The sequence below is a fragment of the Photinus pyralis genome, unplaced genomic scaffold (assembly GCF_008802855.1).
Source record: "Photinus pyralis isolate 1611_PpyrPB1 unplaced genomic scaffold, Ppyr1.3 Ppyr1.4_LG7, whole genome shotgun sequence".
In the NCBI taxonomy this organism is placed as follows: Eukaryota; Metazoa; Arthropoda; class Insecta; order Coleoptera; family Lampyridae; genus Photinus; species Photinus pyralis.
Window position 1 is genome coordinate 30,419,880 of NW_022170738.1, and position 20,217 is coordinate 30,440,096.

General features: G+C 37.5%; 4 protein-coding genes across 4 annotated transcripts; 2 read left to right on the top strand and 2 right to left on the bottom strand.

Annotated features, from left to right (window-relative positions):
- Positions 1-1,169: 1,169 nt before the first annotated feature.
- LOC116175313 (ATP-dependent RNA helicase DHX8) lies at positions 1,170-14,113 on the bottom strand. The gene is made up of 9 exons (XM_031493389.1): positions 13,975-14,113; positions 9,623-10,263; positions 8,986-9,572; positions 8,783-8,940; positions 5,071-5,249; positions 4,774-5,021; positions 4,057-4,723; positions 3,705-3,998; positions 1,170-1,973 (listed from the first exon to the last, which is right to left on the bottom strand). Exons 1-9 carry the CDS (start codon positions 14,066-14,068, stop codon positions 1,245-1,247), a joined length of 3,597 nt encoding a protein of 1,198 aa, XP_031349249.1. The 5' UTR covers positions 14,069-14,113; the 3' UTR covers positions 1,170-1,244.
- LOC116175315 lies at positions 5,977-6,838 on the top strand. Its single transcript, XM_031493391.1, has 2 exons — positions 5,977-6,258; positions 6,317-6,838. The coding sequence occupies exons 1-2, from the start codon at positions 5,983-5,985 to the stop codon at positions 6,824-6,826; spliced, it is 786 nt and encodes a 261-aa protein (XP_031349251.1). The 5' UTR covers positions 5,977-5,982; the 3' UTR covers positions 6,827-6,838.
- Positions 7,222-8,459, bottom strand: LOC116175316. Its single transcript, XM_031493393.1, has 4 exons — positions 7,905-8,459; positions 7,697-7,844; positions 7,380-7,635; positions 7,222-7,332 (listed from the first exon to the last, which is right to left on the bottom strand). The coding sequence occupies exons 1-4, from the start codon at positions 8,219-8,221 to the stop codon at positions 7,277-7,279; spliced, it is 777 nt and encodes a 258-aa protein (XP_031349253.1). The 5' UTR covers positions 8,222-8,459; the 3' UTR covers positions 7,222-7,276.
- An 85-nt stretch (positions 14,114-14,198) lies between the features above and the next one.
- LOC116175314 (GTP-binding protein 1) lies at positions 14,199-19,573 on the top strand. Its single transcript, XM_031493390.1, has 9 exons — positions 14,199-14,334; positions 14,574-14,858; positions 14,906-15,086; positions 15,133-15,491; positions 17,322-17,560; positions 17,608-17,752; positions 17,806-18,124; positions 18,172-18,461; positions 18,865-19,573. Exons 2-9 carry the CDS (start codon positions 14,694-14,696, stop codon positions 19,093-19,095), a joined length of 1,929 nt encoding a protein of 642 aa, XP_031349250.1. The 5' UTR covers positions 14,199-14,334; positions 14,574-14,693; the 3' UTR covers positions 19,096-19,573.
- Positions 19,574-20,217: the final 644 nt, after the last annotated feature.

A 20,217-nucleotide genomic window follows, 5' to 3' on the forward strand; every position in this document is an offset into this window, starting at 1 on the left:
TTGCTTATAAGTTTGAAGGAGTCTTAACCTCACTTTTATTTTACATTGTGTTAAAATGTCCAAAGTTCACTACTATGCTCTTAGACAAAAAGAAAAGAACTACCGCCAACATAAACACTGCAGTAGGTTAGCAGGAAAATGTTATTTATGAGTGATTACGTACTGCGCAGTGACACATTATAAGAACTTCATTTTCATTGGTTCCGCTATTTATAAATATATCGTCCAAAAAGCCCTCATACCGTAAATTATTTCTACAAAAATTTAATTTCTTATGTTATAAGGAAAAATGGCCGTCTAACATAACGGAAAATGCTGTCCGCAACCTGGCTAGTAACTTTTATATAAAACTTTTTTTTATATCTCTTATACTTTCGATGATATAAGCCATTCAAGGAAATGACCAATTTTAGTTTTTTTGAATTTACGTCGAACCTATGCGCCATTTTGAATTTCCAAAAGGAAATTTTAAATAAGCATCTAAAGCAGCAAAACATTGCCCATTTAACCAATTCTCTATCCTTAATAATAACAAAGATACCCATGCAATCCCACCCGATCTGGGACACATTGTATATCCCAAATAAATAAAAAATAATAGTTATTTATATAACAAGAGCGCGAAGTTCAGTTTCGCGCATTGAGACTGAAGGTATTTTGACGAGGCGAAGCCGAGTCAAAATATCAGTCAAATGCGCGAAATAACTTCGCGCTAGCGTTATATACAATATTTTTTCTACAACTGAACCGATTGTTAATTAAATTTGCTGTTTAAGTTCAACTTTGTCACGTGCGCGAAATACTTTTTTTCACTGTTGACGATTTCGCGCACGTTGTCAATAGCAACCTTACTTATTAATTAACCGTTTAAAAATCTAGTACTTCACGTTTCGAAATCCGTCAGAAAATGATAGGTTTTTTTGACAGTTGTAGAAAAAAGGTATTTGTATATCCTTACATAAATCATGTCAACGCATGGAATAGATTATGCATAATAAAGTCACTTATTTTAACTTCGTCAACTAAGGCGGACAGTTCAAGTGAAGTATTTGTTGACATATTCCAAATGCAGCGCTGTCATTCCTTTGAAAGCATCTGTTTGCCCGAAGCAACTTCACAGACACAAAGGAACAAAAGCAAAAAACATAACCTAATAAAAAGAGAATAGATAAAAACAGTCCAATAATTTCTGTAATTCTTAATTGGTCTAGTATTTACACGATATAATAAATTAAATAAAAAACTTAATTTCTACGTCTTCGAACTCGTGATATTCTCCACGCATTTGGCTCTTCATACTTATTATACAACGGTTCCAATCTCTGATTCTTCTTAAACTTGCTAAGCTTAGTCGGATCGGAGAATTTAAAGAAAGCAGGTGCAAACTCCACCAGCCACTTTGGATCGATTGTTGTTACTTCTCGCATGTATTCCTTTGTCGTTTGGACCAACTCGTGGTATATGACCCACTCAGGCTGTCTGTTAAAGAGCGCGCTTGAAGGATGGATGTAGACCACTTGACTGTCGACTAATGTACGATAACCTTCCTGAGGATCTTTCTTCCCGGCATTCCTAAAAAATCCCGAACAAACCGCCTTCTGAACTCGCACTGTGTTCTTCTCGCACGACACGACGTCCAGCTTGTGACGATCCATTATTCCCAACAGTTGCTTGCGGACGTCTTGCGCTCGTTTCAAGGTCCTAATTTGTACGAAGTTTTCGTAACACCACGCGTTTGAAAATTTGTTATTCTTCCAACTGTTGTAGACGGCTAGGAGTGTTAAATGATCGCCTTCCGGTTGATTAAACTTGGCCTTCTTCTGATCGGCGAGCGCCTGCTTGTCTTTCGGACGGTAAAAGACATTTTGCACCGAAAGCATACTGACTATTGTAAGAATTTCATCGGAGCATTGTAGGGCGACTGACATAATTAACATCTTGGAGAGGTTCGGGTCTAAAGGAAATTCCGCCATCTAAATACAAAAATTTTATATCAATAATTGTCAACAATTCACCTCCACCACACTTCACCTTGATCTTTAAAAACGCGCTTTAATTTAATATCCCAATGTTTGTGAATGGCGCATTTTGAACCTTCTTTTTGTGCAAATCTCTCTTAACGGAGGGTAACATGAAATCTGGTTCAAAACCATACAAAACATTCAGAAAGTTATCTAGTGAACGAAAGGACGAAGGTTGCCATATAAAACAAGTATACAGTGCATTCCAGCTAAAACGCTGTCTTTAGTATCTAAGTCATTTGATGTGGCTTTAAAAAACTGTGTGAACAAACGTCAACTTTACTTTTCAAGAAAGCACATTTCTATATAAAAATGACACACTTGTCAGCCACTCCTTCTTATAACAACCCACATATCAAAAATTTCTCCTGAAAATATCCCGAAAAAGCTCTGGAAAATTATCTGAACGGTTCCAAAGTATTATACCTCAACCGGTATGTGGATTTTCACATCTAAAATAAATAAAAATTGTTCCAAAGGAGTGGTTATGACATTTGAATATGAAAATTTACACACATGCACCGCTTCATAGCGAATGTGAGCGAAAATATGTCTAGAAATAAAAGGTGATATGTTTTCGATAAAAGTGTGCATTTCGAGATAATAATAATAATAATATTTAATTGTGAGAAGATGTGAATTACACTTACACTCGTCAAAAGAAACAGGAAATTACGTTAAACATTAAAAATAATAGTATATAACAAACAATATAACAAACAAACTAAAAACAGATAGGTAAAAAAAGTAAAATGGCAATAAAAACGCTAACTAATTACATAATCTATCACTAGCCACAAACTCGTTAAAAGAATAAAATGCGCTACATAGAAGAAAATTTTTTATGCGTCTCTTAAATATGGGGTAGTCTAAAGATAAAACTAGTGAGACCGAATTGTTATGCGGGTTGTGGGCAGACGAGGCGAGACTTTCAAAGAGTTAGCACGTACGATTTATGTGTGAGAATATTTATTTGCGAATATTTGGCGGTGAGATCGTTGAGAAACCTTTAAACAAAGTCGAATATGTGGTACGAATTACTGACGAGTTTACCCTAAGCCTTACGCAAAAAAGATAAAGATAAAACGGACTGGCAGCCTGCCTTGTAGCAAGACCGTTCATTTACGAGTGGTAAAACTTACACAAAGGAACATTTTCGAGGCGTAGAAGCGCGCTACAAACCAAACTCACAATAAAACTCATTGTGATAAACAACTAAGTTCTTTTTCGGATCGCTAATAGTAACGGCTGGTTAAAAGCAAGTTGAGTGACATATTTGGATAACACAAAACCTAGTTAATAAATCGGGCAAAATTAATATCAACACAGCGAAACATTGGCTTATTATTCCTGTGCATAATCAGAGTAGCCAAGGTGATATTAGAGAAATCATCCAGTCAAAGGGCCAAGGGGTTGAATTTTAGAAAAATAATAATAATAATAATAATTCCGGGATTTACATATCAGTTGCTTCAGGTGCCACGGTTCATTTAATTGTTGACTTAAATGTGGTGGTTTTAGTTTTAGTTTACCCTGAGGTATAGGATGAGTAATTTTGTTGTGGATCAGGGTTTTATGTTAACTAAAAAATAGCAAATTACATATAATATTGTACTGTTACAAAAAACAATACCTTGTGATTGGGAGGTAAGGGGCGTATGCCCGCGTTGTATAATTACTTACCCGTCTCCCTAGCCTTGTTAGTAAACCTTCATCATCGAGTGCCGAAAGGGAATGTAACTGTTCCAACGCCATGATCAAAGATTCGACAGGTGGGGCGTCCATAAAGTCGAAATGCAATAGGTCGTTGATTCCCATCGTTTTCAGTTGAAGCACAGTGGTCGCCAAGTTCGTACGTTGAATTTCAGGTACGGGAGTGGGCAACATTTCATCTCGGTAAGCCCGTTCCGTGTATAACCTGTAACACTTGCCCGGCCCGGTACGTCCAGCTCTACCCGCCCTTTGCTTTGCCTGTGCCTGTAAAACGTTTACTTTTAACGCAGGCCGAGTGGGAGAAATGGACATGTACACCTACCTGCGATATTGGTGTGACAACTAGCGAATCCATACCAGTCTTCGAATTATACACTTTTTGTTTTACAAATCCAGGATCAACCACGTAAAAAATTCCATCGATCGTCAGCGAGGTTTCGGCAATATTTGTCGCAATTACCACCTTGCGACTGCCGGGCGGGGCGGGTTCGAAAATTCTCGTCTGCATTTCCGACGGTAAAGCAGAGTACACTGGAAGAATGATTAGTTCGGGAACGTCCGGGCCTAGGGACTTCATTCGTTCGTACAAGATCTCGCACGCCGTATCGATTTCTTCTTGGCCCGTTAAAAACAATAGAATATCGCCGGGTGGTTCGCGCAAGTGTATCTGCATGACTGTTATTAAGCTCGCGTCTAAATAATCAGTTTCCGGTTCCTTGGTGTACAACACCTCCACGGGGAATGTACGTCCGGGAATTGTAAAAATGGGAGCTTCAAAGAAATATTGAGAAAATTTCACGGCGTCTAACGTAGCCGAAGTTACTATTAATTTAAGTTCGGGGCGCTTTGTTACTGCTTGCTTTAGTAGACCGAATAAAACGTCCGTGTGAATGGTACGCTCGTGTGCCTCATCCAACATGATGACTGAGTAGCTTTTAAGATCCAAATCCATTAAGCACTCGCGCAGTAACATACCGTCTGTCATGTACCTGTAAATCACACTGCAATCGCATGCTCGCGAATAAAAACAGAAACCTACTTTATAACCGTTTCGGGACTTGTGCAATCCTCAAAACGAATCGTGTACCCAACTTCTTGACCTAACCGACAACCAAATTCCTCGGCGACCCGTTTCGCCACGGACATCGCGGCGACACGACGAGGTTGCGTACATCCAATCTTTCCCCTCGCCGTAAATCCCGACTCCGCTAAGTACTGCGTGATCTGCGTCGTTTTGCCGCTACCAGTTTCTCCAATTACGATTAAGATTTGATTATCCGTCACCGCCTAAAGAAGATTGCGTCAGCACTTTGCCTGCGATTGTTTCAACACTTACTTTGATTAATTCCTCACGTAGCTTGTAAATAGGGAGCGACTGTCTTTGTTCGATTATTGTCATATTGGTTTTTTTACCAAATGAAGACTTTTTACCACCGATTACGTGTTTTTTCCATTCGGGGAGGTCTTGGGACTGAAGTCCTATTCCTCTCATATTTGCAACCAAAGCACGATCGGCTAATGACAAAAATAATCACTTTCAATATCAGTTCGATGTTGAAGATTCATGAGGGGGGATAGGAGGACTGGTGACTGATGCAAAAAACACGCATCATAATTAGATTTGAATATTAATCTCTTATGAGTAGCTCCTCTGTATGATATCATGTAGTGATCATGATCGTTTAGATAAGCAGTTTATTAACAATTTGTCTGCCCTTTTCCCCCACCCGTATACCAGTTACTTATCAACATGCCATCATCTCGTAGTCAGGGTCCATATCAAAACAAGCTTCCGCAGAGAACAACGGTGCTATAATTGTTAAATGAGTATCAAACAAATGTAGTCATTACAATTTGATTGTATAGAAAACCAGTATGTAAACAAACGTTATAATCAAAGAGTCGTCGAAAATAAAAAATTACGCTTTTCTGTCTGACCTGTAAAGGCCGTCTGACACTATGCTAAATTTTGTAGAAAATTTTGCAGATAAATTTTCATACAAAATATTGCATAGTGTCATACGTATTTTGTACAAAAATTTGTTACATAATTTGTTTGTATAAAATTTTTTAGAACGCGTTCTAAAAACTACCTAAAATTTGTACAAAAAGTGCGCATAGTTTTACGGCGCATCCTATGCACGTGTGTGGTACATAACCTGAACCATAAACATAAACATTATTACCTTTAAACGTGTAGTGGTGTAAACACTCGTTTGCTATTGAACTTTGTAAATTTATTAATAAAATGTCCTGGTCGCGGGAACAATGTGAAATTTTGATACAGGAGTATCAAAAACATCCCTGTCTCTATGCTACAAAATCAGTGTTGTACAAAAACAGGCATGCACGACAGCATGCTTTAGAAAAAATAGAGGCTGTGCTGAAGGAAGTAAGGCCGTCCGTAACGATTAACGAAATAAAAACCAAATTTGGTGGTTTGAAAACGAACTTCCTAAACGAATACAAGAAATGGAATGTATCCAGGCGCAGCGGAGCTTGTGACAACGATGATGACGATTCTGTAAGCTGATACCATCAAACTTCTGTACAGTAGTAATAACTAAAACTTTTATTTACAGTTATATAAACCAACAATATGGTATTTTAAAGTCATGTTTTTCCTTCTTGAGCACTGCAAAGTGCGATTGGCAGTCGATTCCCTAACGGAGGACGTAGAGACAGAGCAGGAAGACACAGAGCGTGATTCGCAATCATCAGAAGTGCAGGAATATGTCGTAGGAGAAGACGGCGTGCTCCACGATGCAGGTGATGAAAATGTACAGTCACCAGACATGTCATTTCAAGTTGCTTCGCCTTCCTCTTCCAATGGATTTTACCAGCCAAAACCAAAGAAGAGGAAACTGCGGCAAGAGCCAGTGGAAGAAAATCTCATACGGGAAGCGTCAAATACACTTGCATCTATTAATCAGGCAATGAAGACGAATCAAGGCAAAAATGAAGAAGACGAAGCGTTAGCAAAATTTATTGTTTGCAAATTAAATCAAATTACGAACGAAGACATACGTCTCGAAGTGGAACAGGAAATTGTTGAATGCCTGTATCGCAGTATAAAAAAAAGTAGAATGTAAATAATAGGCCAGGGTAAGAATATAAAATACATTGTATACATATTAAAATTATTTATTGCCTCTTCCTGCCAATCTACAGACCCTTCTAAAGAATTGAAAAAAGTTTTAAATCGATCACGAATTTCTCTCGCATTATTCGACGTTCGATTACCACACTGTCGTGTTACTTTTTGCAGGTCTTTGATGTCCTCGTCAATCTCTATATAGGATTGTGAGTTTTCAGTGGCAAGAAAATTATGTAATAAGACACAAGTCAATGTAATTAATTCTACTTTTTCTGGAATTAAATTAATTGGATTTAAAAGTACCCTAAATCTATTCACTAAAATGCCAAATGCATTTTCAATTATGCGTCTTGCACGTGATAGACGATAATTAAATATCCTGCATTCTTTGGTAAGTCCTCGTTCAGGATAGGGCTTCATTAGGTTTGTTGCTAATGGAAATGCATCATCGGCGACAATGACATAGGGCATTGGATGTTCCATTCCTGGCAGCAGTTTGGGCTGTGGCAAATTAAGTGTGTTGTCTTGCAGTGCCTTTGACAACTTACTGTTGTTAAACACCCCGCCATCGCTAATGCGTCCGTTAACACCAATATTTATGTAAATAAATTTATAATTTGCATCTGCCAAACCCAGCAGCACAATACTATTAGAACCTTTATAGTTGTAATAGTACGATCCTGCCGAGATTGGGGCTCTGAATGTTATATGGCGTCCATCGAGTGCTCCAATGCAGTGTGGAAACTGCCATAAATTATTAAAATCATCCGCAATTTTATTCCACTCTTCTGGCGTGTTTGGTGTCTGTAAGAGTTTAAATTGTTTCAATAAATTTTATAAACATACTGACAAAACGACAACTTACCTTCAAATAATTTGGTTTCAATTTTAACACGATTGCGTTGCACACCTCGGGTATGAAACGACTAATTGTAGTTTCGTGAATCCTTGTTGCGTACATAAGGGATCGAAACGTCTCTCCGGTTGCCAAAAATCTTAGAGTAACTTGTAATCTGAAGTTAAGAACTGTACATGCTATATGCCCTAAAATGTAAGGCTTCTTTGATACTTACTTGCTTCTAGCGGGGATACACTCTCGTAAGTGGGTATCTTGTTTGGTTATGTCATCTTTCACTAATGCTAGCAAATATCCCAGCTGTTTATTGTTTAAGCGAAGGTAATTTTGGTAAGATACGGGGTCCTCCTGCAGAAGCTCTTGGTTTAACATATTTAAAACGCCTCTACCTTCATTTCGCCGTTGTAACCACGTTCTCGACCACAATCTTCGTCGATTGCGTTTTTGTTTTAAGCGTAACAGCATTTTTCGCAAAAGAATAATTGCCGTGGCGGCAAGCGCCGCGTGCATTAATGATATGTTTGTATTAGGCATAGCTAAAGTCAGTGATATGAAATGTAATCGATTCGACTAAATAAGTACATATAATAACAAAGCGTATAGGTTATGTCGCACCAACAGCTGCTTTTAGTGAAAACCAATGAGGTAACAACCAAAATCAAAATTCCCCATGTTGTAACTGAGACTGAGCAAGCGTGAATAATTTTATTTTACCATAATTTTTAAATAGTGTCAGACACATTTCATTTTTTTTTCTAAATTTTGTACAAAATTTTTTACAAAATTTTCTAGTGCAAAATTTTATACAAAATTTAGCATAGTGTCAGACGGCCTTAATAGATAACAACACAAACAAAGAAACAAGTGGGATAGTGAATAGCGCGGCACGTAAATATTGCGGTAGCAATGTCTAACGAGGGACCACTGAGGGAAGACAAATCCCTTAAAAAAATACGTATTAAGAATAATGATGAGTCATAACCGTAGATACCATAAATCCGCTAAGCGTATTCAACGGAGCAGCCACAGCACATTAGAAATAGAGAGAAACACTCCAAAGAACCCCACCCACCCAAAAATTAAAGCTTTTCTTACCTTCAGGCAACGGATCGATCCAATTCTTATTTAAACCAGAGGGCAGCGATTCCATTTCATGTTCCCGTTGTAACATTTTTTGCTCGCGTCTCTCTTTGGCGAGCGCCGACTGCATCATAGCCGATTGGGCAAGTGAACCATCAGGATTTTTAACAATTCTAAAACGAGACCTGTCGAACTAAACTAACCATAACGGCACATACCTAACGGGACTGAGATCGTGCACTGCTCTGCCGTGCCCCTGAAGAAACGGCGGCTCTTCTTCGACTAGCTCAATTTCGATGTCGGCTTCTCCATCCTCCTCCTTGGGTAATAAACCGGTTTCGTCGTCAAAGTCGGGCAGTTCGCTTTTATCGATGCATCCGGACGAGATCATCTGTTTTATTTCCCATCTTTCGGGGCTGGATATTCGGGTCACTCTTTTACGCGAGCTCTCATCGTCCTCCTCAATGCCTAAGGGTAACCGTAAAACGGAGGTCGAATTGTAAGTGGGTCGGTCTGGATTTCGATCCTTGTCTTCGCGTTCTTGGGTTGCGTGAGAAAGTGGATTCAAGTCCTTCCCTGTGAATTGGCATACCTCTTTCATTGACAACGAAACCTTCTGACCGGTCACGGACAACACCTTAACCTTGACTTTGTTGCCTCGGGAAACTACTTCAGACACGTTAGTCACTCTTCCTTCGGCTCTCAATTGTGATATATGCACCAGCCCTTCCCAGCGTCTCTTCAAGCCTTCCATTTGGACAAAACATCCAAACGGTACTATATTGGCCACCTTGCCATTGTAAATCTATAACAGTAAAGTCGTAATGAAGTCCGCGCGAGTCAAACAGTACTTACATTTCCGGGAGTTGGATCGTCATCAATTTCGGGACTCTCCCGTTTGATTTTCTTCTCGTAGATTTTCCGATCCCGTGACCTACTACGATCTCTGGATCTACTCCTATGGCGATCTCTAGACCTATTCCTGCGATGACCAGATCTGTCCCTGGACCTATCCCTCTTATCCCTGTAACGATCTCGATGTCTATTGCGACTTCGCGACCTGCGACGATGCCTATCCCGTTCCCTACTTCTGCTTCTACGGCTGCGCTTTTCACGATCGCGACTACGACTGCGTTTCTCATTCTTAACGCTTTTCTCGTCCGGCACCGTCGATTTCGACGGCGCCTGTGCCTCAAACTGCGCCATCAAATCGTCAACTATTTCAGAATCGCTTATTTTCTCCTCCTTGATTTCGGGCGGCGGAAGCTCGACGGGCGCTTTATTCGGCAAAGCCAGACCGGGGAATTTTTTTGACAATTCATCTGTATGCGGCGTGGAGATAATTATGTCGTTGCTTTTATCCGGATTCATGTGCTGAATGATTCTGAGTAGGTTTGCAGAGAAAGACTCTGAAAATTCGGCCCCATTCTCAGCGAGTACTTTTTTAAAATCTTCCAACGTACTATGTTTTTTCGATAGATGAATTATAAATTCAGCTGAAAAATTAAGCGTGTAGTGTAGAATTTTTTATGGGGTTTGGTTGATTGTGACCAGTTACTTTATTCTAACCTATGTCGTGTGTACCTTGGTTTTCTACTCCACCTATTCTGCTATTTTATTTGACTTAAAGCATTTAAGGCATATAGAATTGAAGCGCAATTGTGCGGGAGGTATCTGTGATAGCCACAGCAAATGATTTATCGTTGCGAATATTCGGGAACTTTCCAAAATATTCGGATATTTTCGGTAATAATCATCTTTTACAAATATCTCGACAAATATACTACATACCTATATGTACTTACTACTCAAACTATTCTATACTAATTAGATATAGCTACATACACCAAATACAGAATCAATATTTTAATAAAATTATGTTTTTAAAAACAAAAAAAACGCATCCGAGCTTTGAACTGATTATTTATTTAACATACATAAAAAAGAAGTTTTCAGCCACAACCAATACTGCTCCTTCAAAACAAATCTCAAAAGTCAGACAAATTAAAGGAAACACTAAACAAGTCAAAAATATGATTGAACATTCAAAAACTTCACAAAAATCTAAAACATTTACGAAAATGTAGAAAATTCCATGGTGCAGATCTTTTGATACCTGAGTAATGAAGAACTTCACCGAGAAGAACTACTGTATGTAACCTCGTGAAATTGGGGGTTGGTCCATTAAAAACTAGTATAAACTGGACATTTCGGAAGAACGTTCCCGTAAGGTTTTCGAGAATGATTGGGACGAGACATATTCGCTTAAATTTTCCGCATGCGAATATTCGTTCTTAGCAATTCGCGAATATTTCCGAAAATATTGCAAAATAGAAATACACGCACCTCACAACACTAAACAAGGACGACAAACGAAACATAGAGTGAGTAGAACTAATTTATTTTTGGAATTTATACTTGTACAGTGCCGTTATACCAAATCCAATGTTTAAAGAGCCTTTTCGGCCAGTTAGGACAAATTAAGCTATGATTTGTTTCCTATACTTGGTGAATTAAATCAACATGTATGGTGTTCCATATAAAGGTGATCTAATTTAGCACCCCTAACGCCACATAAGAGGGTATAGAATTTTTGCTAACTTATTGGTACTTCTATTATTGTTTACGCCATAAACTTTATGAATATTAGAGGTAATAAGGTAAGGTAAAATAAAAATAAAGGCAAAAAAAAAATTTAAAAAAAATTGCTGTGGTAAACTATTTGCACAAGTGCCATAAATTAATTACTAGCCCCTACGGTTTTATTATTAAACCACTCTATATTAATTGCTTAATAAATTGCAAGTGTGAAATTAATTGCTTCATTTGCCGCTCCACTCTGTATGTTATTTGCCTACTAAATGCCATAAATAAATAAATTGTTAGTTTTTCTTTTAATGCCACTCTCTACATTAATTGCTTACTAAATTGCAAATGCAAGTGCAATTGCAAGAAAATTGAAAGTAAAAAAAACAAAACAATATCCTTGAAAAGTAGGTCAAGTCGAAGTTCAAAGGTCGCGCCCTCCTTTAGAAAGTGTCAAGGTTTCATTTTCAAGGTCAACTTTTTTTGTTCTCATATTTAATTTCATTTTCAAAAATAAAATATCAAATAAAAAAATCGTGTGTGCGTATGTCAATTATAGATGGTTGCGTATCTATAGAAATTATTTTTAAATGTACAAGCTTGAAATTATAGAACACACAAGAAGCCCTTTTAAAATCGCCTCCATTTAAAATTTTGTGATTCATCTCTTTCGAGGAAAGGCTTATGGCATAAGGAATAAGTCTAAGGGTGTAGTTTCGCGGAGATGCAGCAACCACAAAAACATATTGTGGGCACTATGATCTTTTACAGACCGATCCTTACCTATCCACAGATATACTTCCCCCTCCATATTTATTGCTTACCTTGCTTTTGGCACCTCCAACAGTTCATACACGATTTATCACAGCAATTAATCCGAGACCTTATTAAGTTTATTAAGCAAATAATAATATTGAAGTTAATACCAGTAAGTTAGCAAAAAAATTTATAATCCTTGTTTGTAATTTATTTAGAGTTTAAATATATTTTATCCATTTGTGGGGGTGCTTATCTATAATCATACAAACCTGCTCCAACGGCAAATTTCCTGGAAAAAGGAAAATTTGTCCTATAGGTATTCTCGCCTGATTAGAACATTGTAAGTGGGTGCACCATCCTGTTGAAACCGAGGTTGAAACCAACAGAGTTTCTAAACTTTTGTTTTTTTTGTGCTGTACATTGTTGTAGTCCTAATATTACTACTCTATATACCTAGTATGCACTTTTTTTGAGGACCATAGAAAAATAAATAAAGTTGAAGATGATTTCTCCGAAACGAAACATTGTATTGAAAATATCTCAATTGTGTTTTGTAGAGCTCAAATGGGTGTTTTTTTTTGTATCTGTTCAAATCAGATAAAAAAATAATAAAAACAAAAAGGCAAATTTCGGTTTTTCTGGCATATCTTCGGAAGTAATTGGAATTTTCGGTTTTCTTTACAGCACAATAATAACCCTTTAATTGCGCAAATTTTCCCTAATTTGAACGTTGTCGTATCTTCTATGGTTTCTGTATCTTTCTGGATTGGGGAGTAATAGAAGCAGTAATAAAATTATTAAGTCACAATCCCCTCCGTATTTATATTACAAAATAACTTTTAGGACTGATACACATAATCTAAATCTAAGATTTCGAGGATTAACAACCCCCAAACATAACACCTTCATGTTAAGACGATCTTTTTCGTACCACATTGCAGTAAGTTGGAACAATATCCCCGCCAAATTAAGAACTAGACGGATTGAGATTTAAAAAACAACTTAAGTCATACCTTCTGGATACACAAAATAATACCTCGAATAATACCCTCTGTTGGCAATGCGTTTTACAGGGATCCAATTTTTTTTATTTTAAATTTTATCTGTGTGTACTTTTTCAAATGTTACCAATCTACATTACTGTTCTACATTGTTTATTACCCATTAAAGACTCTCACACATGTACAGCAAATTTACCTACTCTATGTTTGACGTTGCAAAGTTTATTACTTATTGTAATTAAACCTAAGTGGAAGAGCAGCATTGGCTGAACTTCGCCTCTACATATTTTTGCATCACAAAGAACTCTTTTTACTGCAATAAAGGCACTAATATTATTATTATTTCCTCGTAGCTTCTTCTGTGGGTATTAAATAAACGTTTTTGCGCAATCGTTTTGTACACGAATTATATTATTATACGAAACAATTGTAACATTACAAGGCATCTTGACTCTACAATTAAACAAAATTGATTCTTTCAAATTTAGACTTATTACGGTAGCTGAGAGGACTACAAAAAATAGTTGACACAAGTTTACCCACTGATTTGGTAAGACACCAACGCAAAGTAGGTATACCAACGAGTATAGTATGTGTGGCAACTTACAGCATGTGTTTGTGATTTCCCTAAGTGCAATTGATTGTAACACAAACTAGCGGAATAAAGGACATTTTAGATATCACCCTTAGTGGATACTCAGTACTGACCAAGTAAAGGGGTTCCGTAATGAATTTCTCCCAGACGCAAGTACCCAAATACTTAATACATGACCATTTTCAACTACCACCTTCAATCCTTTTAGGTTTAACGTGCCATAGGGTTAGAATTAGGTTCAAAAACAGAGTGAAATCAAAACTTACCCAAGTCCTTATCGTTAATTCCCAGATGATTTTCCAACTCTGTGCACACCTTAGAAACCAAAGACAAGTGTTCTAGTTTTTCCAATTCATTCATTTTGGAACAAGATCGAAAAATCGGAAATGTTTATTTATTTCACTTATGTTAGTGGATTTTATAGGTTAGACAATGGGGACAGCAGCAATTGGTAATGTTGGCAATGCTAAATTCACCAGCTGAGCTCAGTGACGTGCGTGCTTGTATTTACAACAGAACAAATGGGAATGTCACCTCTCATTTGTTCTGTATAAATAAATCGCCAAGTAAAATCCACTCCAATTTGTTTACAATTGCAGATTAGTGCCCGAATTAGTTATTAGCATGTAAGTCTCACTTTCCATTCCTCTCCCTCTTTATTTGTTTTTCGAAGGGAAAGTGCTCCATATGTACAATTTGGTGGTGTCATCAATTTTGCAGTATTTAATAAAGATAACCAATTAATCACGGTTTTTCCGTACCGGTTTCGTACAGAAAAATTCCTATTGTTTTTGTTATATAAGCTGTCTTTGTTTTGTTGTTGCTTGTCACTTTTCAAAACATTAACATTGCACAATACCCGTAGGATTTGCGTGAAGCATTTGCCATAAAGGTCGGCGTTTACACAATATTTGGCAGTCATTCATCAGTAATGTAACTGAATCATTATACGTACCTACCGCAAGTGAATTTGAAATAAATTAAAATGGGAGAGTTTGGGGGCGGCGAAAAGCTGCTGAAAACTATCGACGATTTTAATACAGTGTTTGGAAAATCGGTCCTTATCAGCCCGAATGAGGAGCAGTTCGAGATGCAATTGAAAAGATTGAAGCACCAACTGGATGAGGGTAGAGGAGAAGTTATTATCGAGGTAAGCTTTGTGATTAAAATTGCCAAGTGGGTACAATAATTTGGTAGATCGGTGGTATTGTTGACGGACGAGACAACGGTTTGAAAGGTGATGAAAAGGAGGCAGCGGTTGCAACACTGCAGTCTCTCGCTGCTAGTTTGGAGTGCAGCTGTGTCCTGCTACGTGAACGAAAGGGAAGCTGTGGAAGTATCCTCCAGTATCTCATAAGGAGGCTATTAGATCAAAGCGGTAACTGCATCGGTCACATTTTAAAAACTAATTTTTCTTTCCCTAGACTTCCTGGAAATTCGCGTTGCAGTCGTCGGTAACGTGGATGCCGGCAAGTCGACTTTGCTAGGCGTTTTGACCCACGGCGAATTGGACAACGGCAGGGGGCACGCTCGTCAAAAGCTGTTTAGGCACAAACATGAAATGGAATCGGGACGTACCAGTTCCGTAGGAAATGACATTTTGGGTTTCGACAGTGAGGGAAACGTTGTGAACAAACCGGAGCATGGTTCGTTAGATTGGGTCAAGATTTGCGAGAAAAGCTCCAAGGTGATAACGTTCATCGATTTGGCCGGTCATGAGCGTTATTTGAAAACCACAGTGTTCGGAATGACCGGACATGCACCGGATTTCGGAATGCTAATGGTAAATACATTGGTCCAACTTGATTTGTAAATGATCAAAATTAGATAAAAAAAGAAGTAGAGGAAATATCTCTCAAGCTAAAAAACTGATTTACCCTGTATAAAATGTAAGTATGATACAGGGGTGGTCTAATTAAATTGTTTATTATTTAACAAATATTCACTTTTTGGATATGCTCGAGTATGCAAGATGACATGCTATGCTCAGAGTGCTCGGATTTGTTTGTTATTATTCTCAGAGGGTAGTTCCTGTACTTTTTCGGGTACACGCTATAGTTTTAGTATCATTCCTTTACAATGTCAATATCTAGAATCCTGGGAACAGCATGTTGTCGTATTCTTGTTTGTATCATTTCCCCAAGGAACTTGTGCCTTTACTTGTTATATACCTCACAGGGACACAGTATATTATGCAGAGCAATGTGTTTTCGTCCTGCACAGTGGGTCTACTTTTACTCGTATATTGTGGAGGTCTTTTCATTCGATAGTGACTCGTTAGGAGACTTATCAAAAATATTATATTATAATCCTTACTAAAATTTACCAGGTCTTGTACTCTTTGAACGGAGGGTATCTCAGGCTTTGAATATCCACTAGCACCAAACCAGGGTTCACTTCTTGCGACCCTAAAGCTTTTAATTCCATCTGCTTATCTACTACGTACCGGATTTATGGCTCAGTGGTAGAGCAATTGGGTTATAAATCCGGAGGTCGGGTGTTCGAACCTGGGTTCAGGTGAATTTTTCATCTGTGGCGGAGATGGAAATTACCTTAGACCAGTTCCGAGCATTCTACCGGCTACTCCGAATGAGGTTTTCCTGCAGTTTTCCTAATTCGTAAGGGAGTAGTATAGACCAACTTAAGACCTTCTGCAGAGGCACCTCTGTTGAGGGCCTAAAACAAAGAGAGGGATAATAATAAATAAATAAATACAGATTTTCCTGTTCCCAAGATAATAATTGCGCAATTGTGAACTTGCGGTTTTCCCTTTGTGATGAAACAAAGGAACCCCATAGGTAAAAGTCAAAATTCTCATGGATGTCTTAAATTTTTGAAAATGAATCATTTTTGCCACGTTTTTTTATATCGATTGAGCGTGAATTGAAAGTTTTGCAAAAATATATAATTGTTTATATGTATTTATTTTTAAAAATAAGTTTGGTTATTATTTTAAAAAATACTACCTGTTTTGGAGAAACAGCTGACTATGCAACTGAAGAGTTCCTTAAGCACAGTTTAGTCGCGTTGTCAGCTTTTACACAAAATTAAATATTTTTTGAAATAATAATCAAAATTATTTTTAAGAATAAATATAAACAATTATACAGGGTGATTTACGTGACCCATGCGATAGGAAGTTTTTAAACTTGCAGTTGAAATGGAAATTGGGTTTGCAGCCATAAGCGACCATTGCAAATTGAAATATCATTTCAAGATGGCGCCACTTCCCGGAAGAAACATACCATTTTCAATTTTTCTCTAAATACGCTATTTTATTCTGAATTCAACGCAAATAAGATACTTCAATTTGACTTTATTGTTAAGAATGTGTGGATGAAATGTCAAATTTTAGCTAACACAATTTGCAGACATGTATTTGTACCTATACACCACATATTACAGTTTTAATAAAATTTATGACACTTAATTGGATGTCTACCCTTAATTGTTCCCCATTAGATGATTTCTTTAGTGGGGATGGGTAGTCCAAAATTGTTGGGGTGTGGGGCGTTTGTTTCTCTTTGGCATACTTATAGCTAGATGTTTCGAAATTGCCCAATGCCCCCCCATTCCACTAGAGTTTGATAATTAAATTTTGCAATACTTTTAGATCGGCGCAAACGCTGGCATTGTCGGCATGACGAAGGAACATTTGGGACTGGCGTTAGCTCTTTCCGTACCAGTGTTTGTTGTAATAACGAAGATCGACATGTGTCCTCTTAACGTTTTACAGGACAACATAAAGTTGTTGCTGCGAATCTTAAAATCGCCAGGCTGTCGAAAGGTACCGGTTATGGTCAAAACGGCGGACGACGTCGTTTTGAGCGCCACAAACTTTGTGTCGGAAAGGTAAATTTTTTATGCGAGAAACGTGCTTTCAAACTAAGTACTTTTAGATTGTGTCCAATTTTTCAAGTTTCCAACGTGACTGGGGAGAATTTGGAGCTACTGAAAACCTTCCTTAATCTTTTGACCACTAGAATGGAGTATCACGAGAATGAGCCGGCCGAATTTCAAATTGATGATACCTATTCAGTTCCTGTTAGTGTTTGAATTTTGTTGCTTTGGTGTGTTATGGAACGGTTTATTTTTAGGGTGTAGGTACAGTGGTGTCTGGTACAACTCTAAAGGGAGTGATTAGGTTAAATGATACTTTAGTGCTGGGACCTGATCCACTAGGACATTTTCAACCGATCGCCGTTAAAAGTATTCATAGAAAACGTATGGCAGTTAGAGAGGTTCGTGCAGGACAAACTGCTAGTTTTGCTTTGAAGAAAATTAAAAGATCACAAATTCGCAAGGGTATGGTAATGGTATCGCCTGCTTTAAATCCCCAAGCGTGTTGGGAGTTTGAAGGTGAAATTTTGGTTTTGCATCATCCAACAACGATCAGCTCACGTTACCAAGCCATGGGTACGTAATTATTGATAACAAACCTAATAATTTCACGTAACTTGTAGTACATTGCGGGAGTATTAGGCAAACTGCCAGCATTCTTAGCATGTCCCAGGATTGTCTACGAACCGGTGATAAAGCTGTTGTACATTTCCGTTTTATTAAGCATCCAGAATACATTGTACCTGGTCAGCGAATGGTTTTCCGTGAGGGACGCACAAAAGCAGTCGGAAACGTTCTGAGGACCCTAACGCATTCATCTTTGACTGCGCCTGGGAATAAATTGAAACCTGTGAAGCAGCAGCGTCAAGTTCAACCGATGTCATCATCGAGTGTTACAAGCTCACCGCAAAAGGTATTCAGATAGGCTCTCCTATTGCAATATTATTTCTGTATTGAGCTTTTATTGAATAAAACGTTATAGGGTTTTTTTTACCACAATAGGTCAACCTTATTTATTAAAAAAATTGTCCAATCGAGTCAATTGAACTGATGAACTGTTATGGTACAACTAGCCCCTAATATTTTTGATTGTTTTATATTATTATCTAACACTGCATCTCTCACAGTAAGAAACAGAACTGGTTCCTTACTGATCCTTGTGGTGCACCACTGTTGCTTGAATATGGTTTCTGCTGTACTGCACCTGCAACTTGGGCGTAGTTCATTTTATAAATTTTTGCATCATGCAGAAAGTAGTACAATCAAGATGTGATATTATTTTCAGTTTTTTCTAAAAGTGCGTTCGGTTTATGCAGGTGATGCACAATGCTGATGAAGAGGAATTGGAAGGAAGCAGTAATAAAGATTCTACCTCACAAGAAAATACGCAGCGCCCGAACACAGGTACCAAGAGAGGACGGGGTCGACGAGGTCGTACAAAAAATAACACTGCAAGTGTTACCAACCCTCCAAAACCGTTAGTGGATGTTGCAAACATTACACCTATACCTCTTACCACAAGCCGAGGTACCACTAAAGTACAATAAGTAGTTAATTACATGGTCAATAGATGTCTTTTGAACTTTCAATCAAAGAAAGAGCTAGGTGCTTGTAAGACCATTGTGTGTTTTCTATACAAACCATAGTTTTTATTTAGTGCTCCTATAACTTCATGTTGCACTTGCATACAGGATTAGTATTAAGTGAAATAAAAGTTATTTTTCGAGGAAATGTATTGCGAAAGAAATTACCCTGTATGTGTTCCATAAACCTAAATACTGATAGTTTTCATAATTCAAGTATTTCAAATTTTCTTCATACATGATAGTAGAAAAGTACCTAGTCGTCTTTGAGGAAGAATTTTAGAATGCATATCTTGTCGTACAACACGTTTTTCTTTTACACAATTTAATTACATTTTCATTACTTATTTATTCCATTGGTACCTGCTCACTTCCATCTAGAATGTAATTAAATTAAATGTAAATCTGAAAATGAAACGGAATAAACATAATACCAAGGATATTTTTTCTTTAATTTTTTAATGTATTTTTCGCCTAGTGTACCTACCTACTGCCGGCACGAGAAGTACATAAAGTTGAGTTACTTTGGTAAATTTGCATGGAGTTGATATCTAATGGAAGTCTTTTAAATTTAAAAGACCTGAACATCATGTTCTGAGAATTAACAATACAAAATGCCCTTTTTTATTGTTTTTTGTTTGCCACATTACAGCAAATTTGTGGGTAATGTCAAGATCTTGCAACTCCAAACTTTGCATTCACAGTGACAATGTCCTGGCTGGATTGATTACTCTTTCTGAAAACCGGGAAAGTGTTAGTAATCTTCCTCTCCAGGGTTTGGGTTGTATTGTATATCCCCAGAACCCGCCACTAATCGTTTACAAAATATATAAAGGTATAGAAATTCGGAATTACGTTGGTCACAGATACCAGTAGTAAGTGACCGACGCTAGATAATATTTAACTATATAAAAATAAAAAGTACAGAGTCCAGTTCACTAAGGTAAAAAACAGAAAACAAAATGCCTCTCCACATGGCGTCTAACAGAGATTAAGCTAATCTTATGCTAGAAAAAATAAGGTACATGCATATTTGTATTTAACAAATCACAACAACAAAAGATATTAATATGGCTTCCGGATTTG

Bases quoted from the DNA above. Each gene is read 5' to 3' on its own strand.
- LOC116175315 (XM_031493391.1), top strand. From the start codon at position 5,983: ATGTCCTGGTCGCGGGAACAATGTGAAATTTTGATACAGGAGTATCAA. The intron at 6,259-6,316 runs GTAAGCTGATAC...TTTTATTTACAG, and splicing joins ACAACGATGATGACGATTCT to TTATATAAACCAACAATATG.
- LOC116175316 (XM_031493393.1), bottom strand. From the start codon at position 8,221: ATGCCTAATACAAACATATCATTAATGCACGCGGCGCTTGCCGCCACG. The intron at 7,636-7,696 runs GTAAGTTGTCGT...AAACTCTTACAG, and splicing joins TGAAACCAAATTATTTGAAG to ACACCAAACACGCCAGAAGA. The intron at 7,333-7,379 runs GTAAGTTGTCAA...AATTTGCCACAG, and splicing joins TGGCGGGGTGTTTAACAACA to CCCAAACTGCTGCCAGGAAT.
- LOC116175313 (XM_031493389.1), bottom strand. From the start codon at position 14,068: ATGAATGAATTGGAAAAACTAGAACACTTGTCTTTGGTTTCTAAGGTG. The intron at 5,250-8,782 runs GTAAGAAAAGCT...TTTTGTCATTAG, and splicing joins GATCGATCCGTTGCCTGAAG to CCGATCGTGCTTTGGTTGCA. The intron at 5,022-5,070 runs GTAAGTGTTGAA...AATCTTCTTTAG, and splicing joins TACGTGAGGAATTAATCAAA to GCGGTGACGGATAATCAAAT.
- LOC116175314 (XM_031493390.1), top strand. From the start codon at position 14,694: ATGGGAGAGTTTGGGGGCGGCGAAAAGCTGCTGAAAACTATCGACGAT. The intron at 14,859-14,905 runs GTAAGCTTTGTG...ATAATTTGGTAG, and splicing joins GAGGAGAAGTTATTATCGAG to ATCGGTGGTATTGTTGACGG. The intron at 17,561-17,607 runs GTAAATTTTTTA...AAGTACTTTTAG, and splicing joins ACAAACTTTGTGTCGGAAAG to ATTGTGTCCAATTTTTCAAG.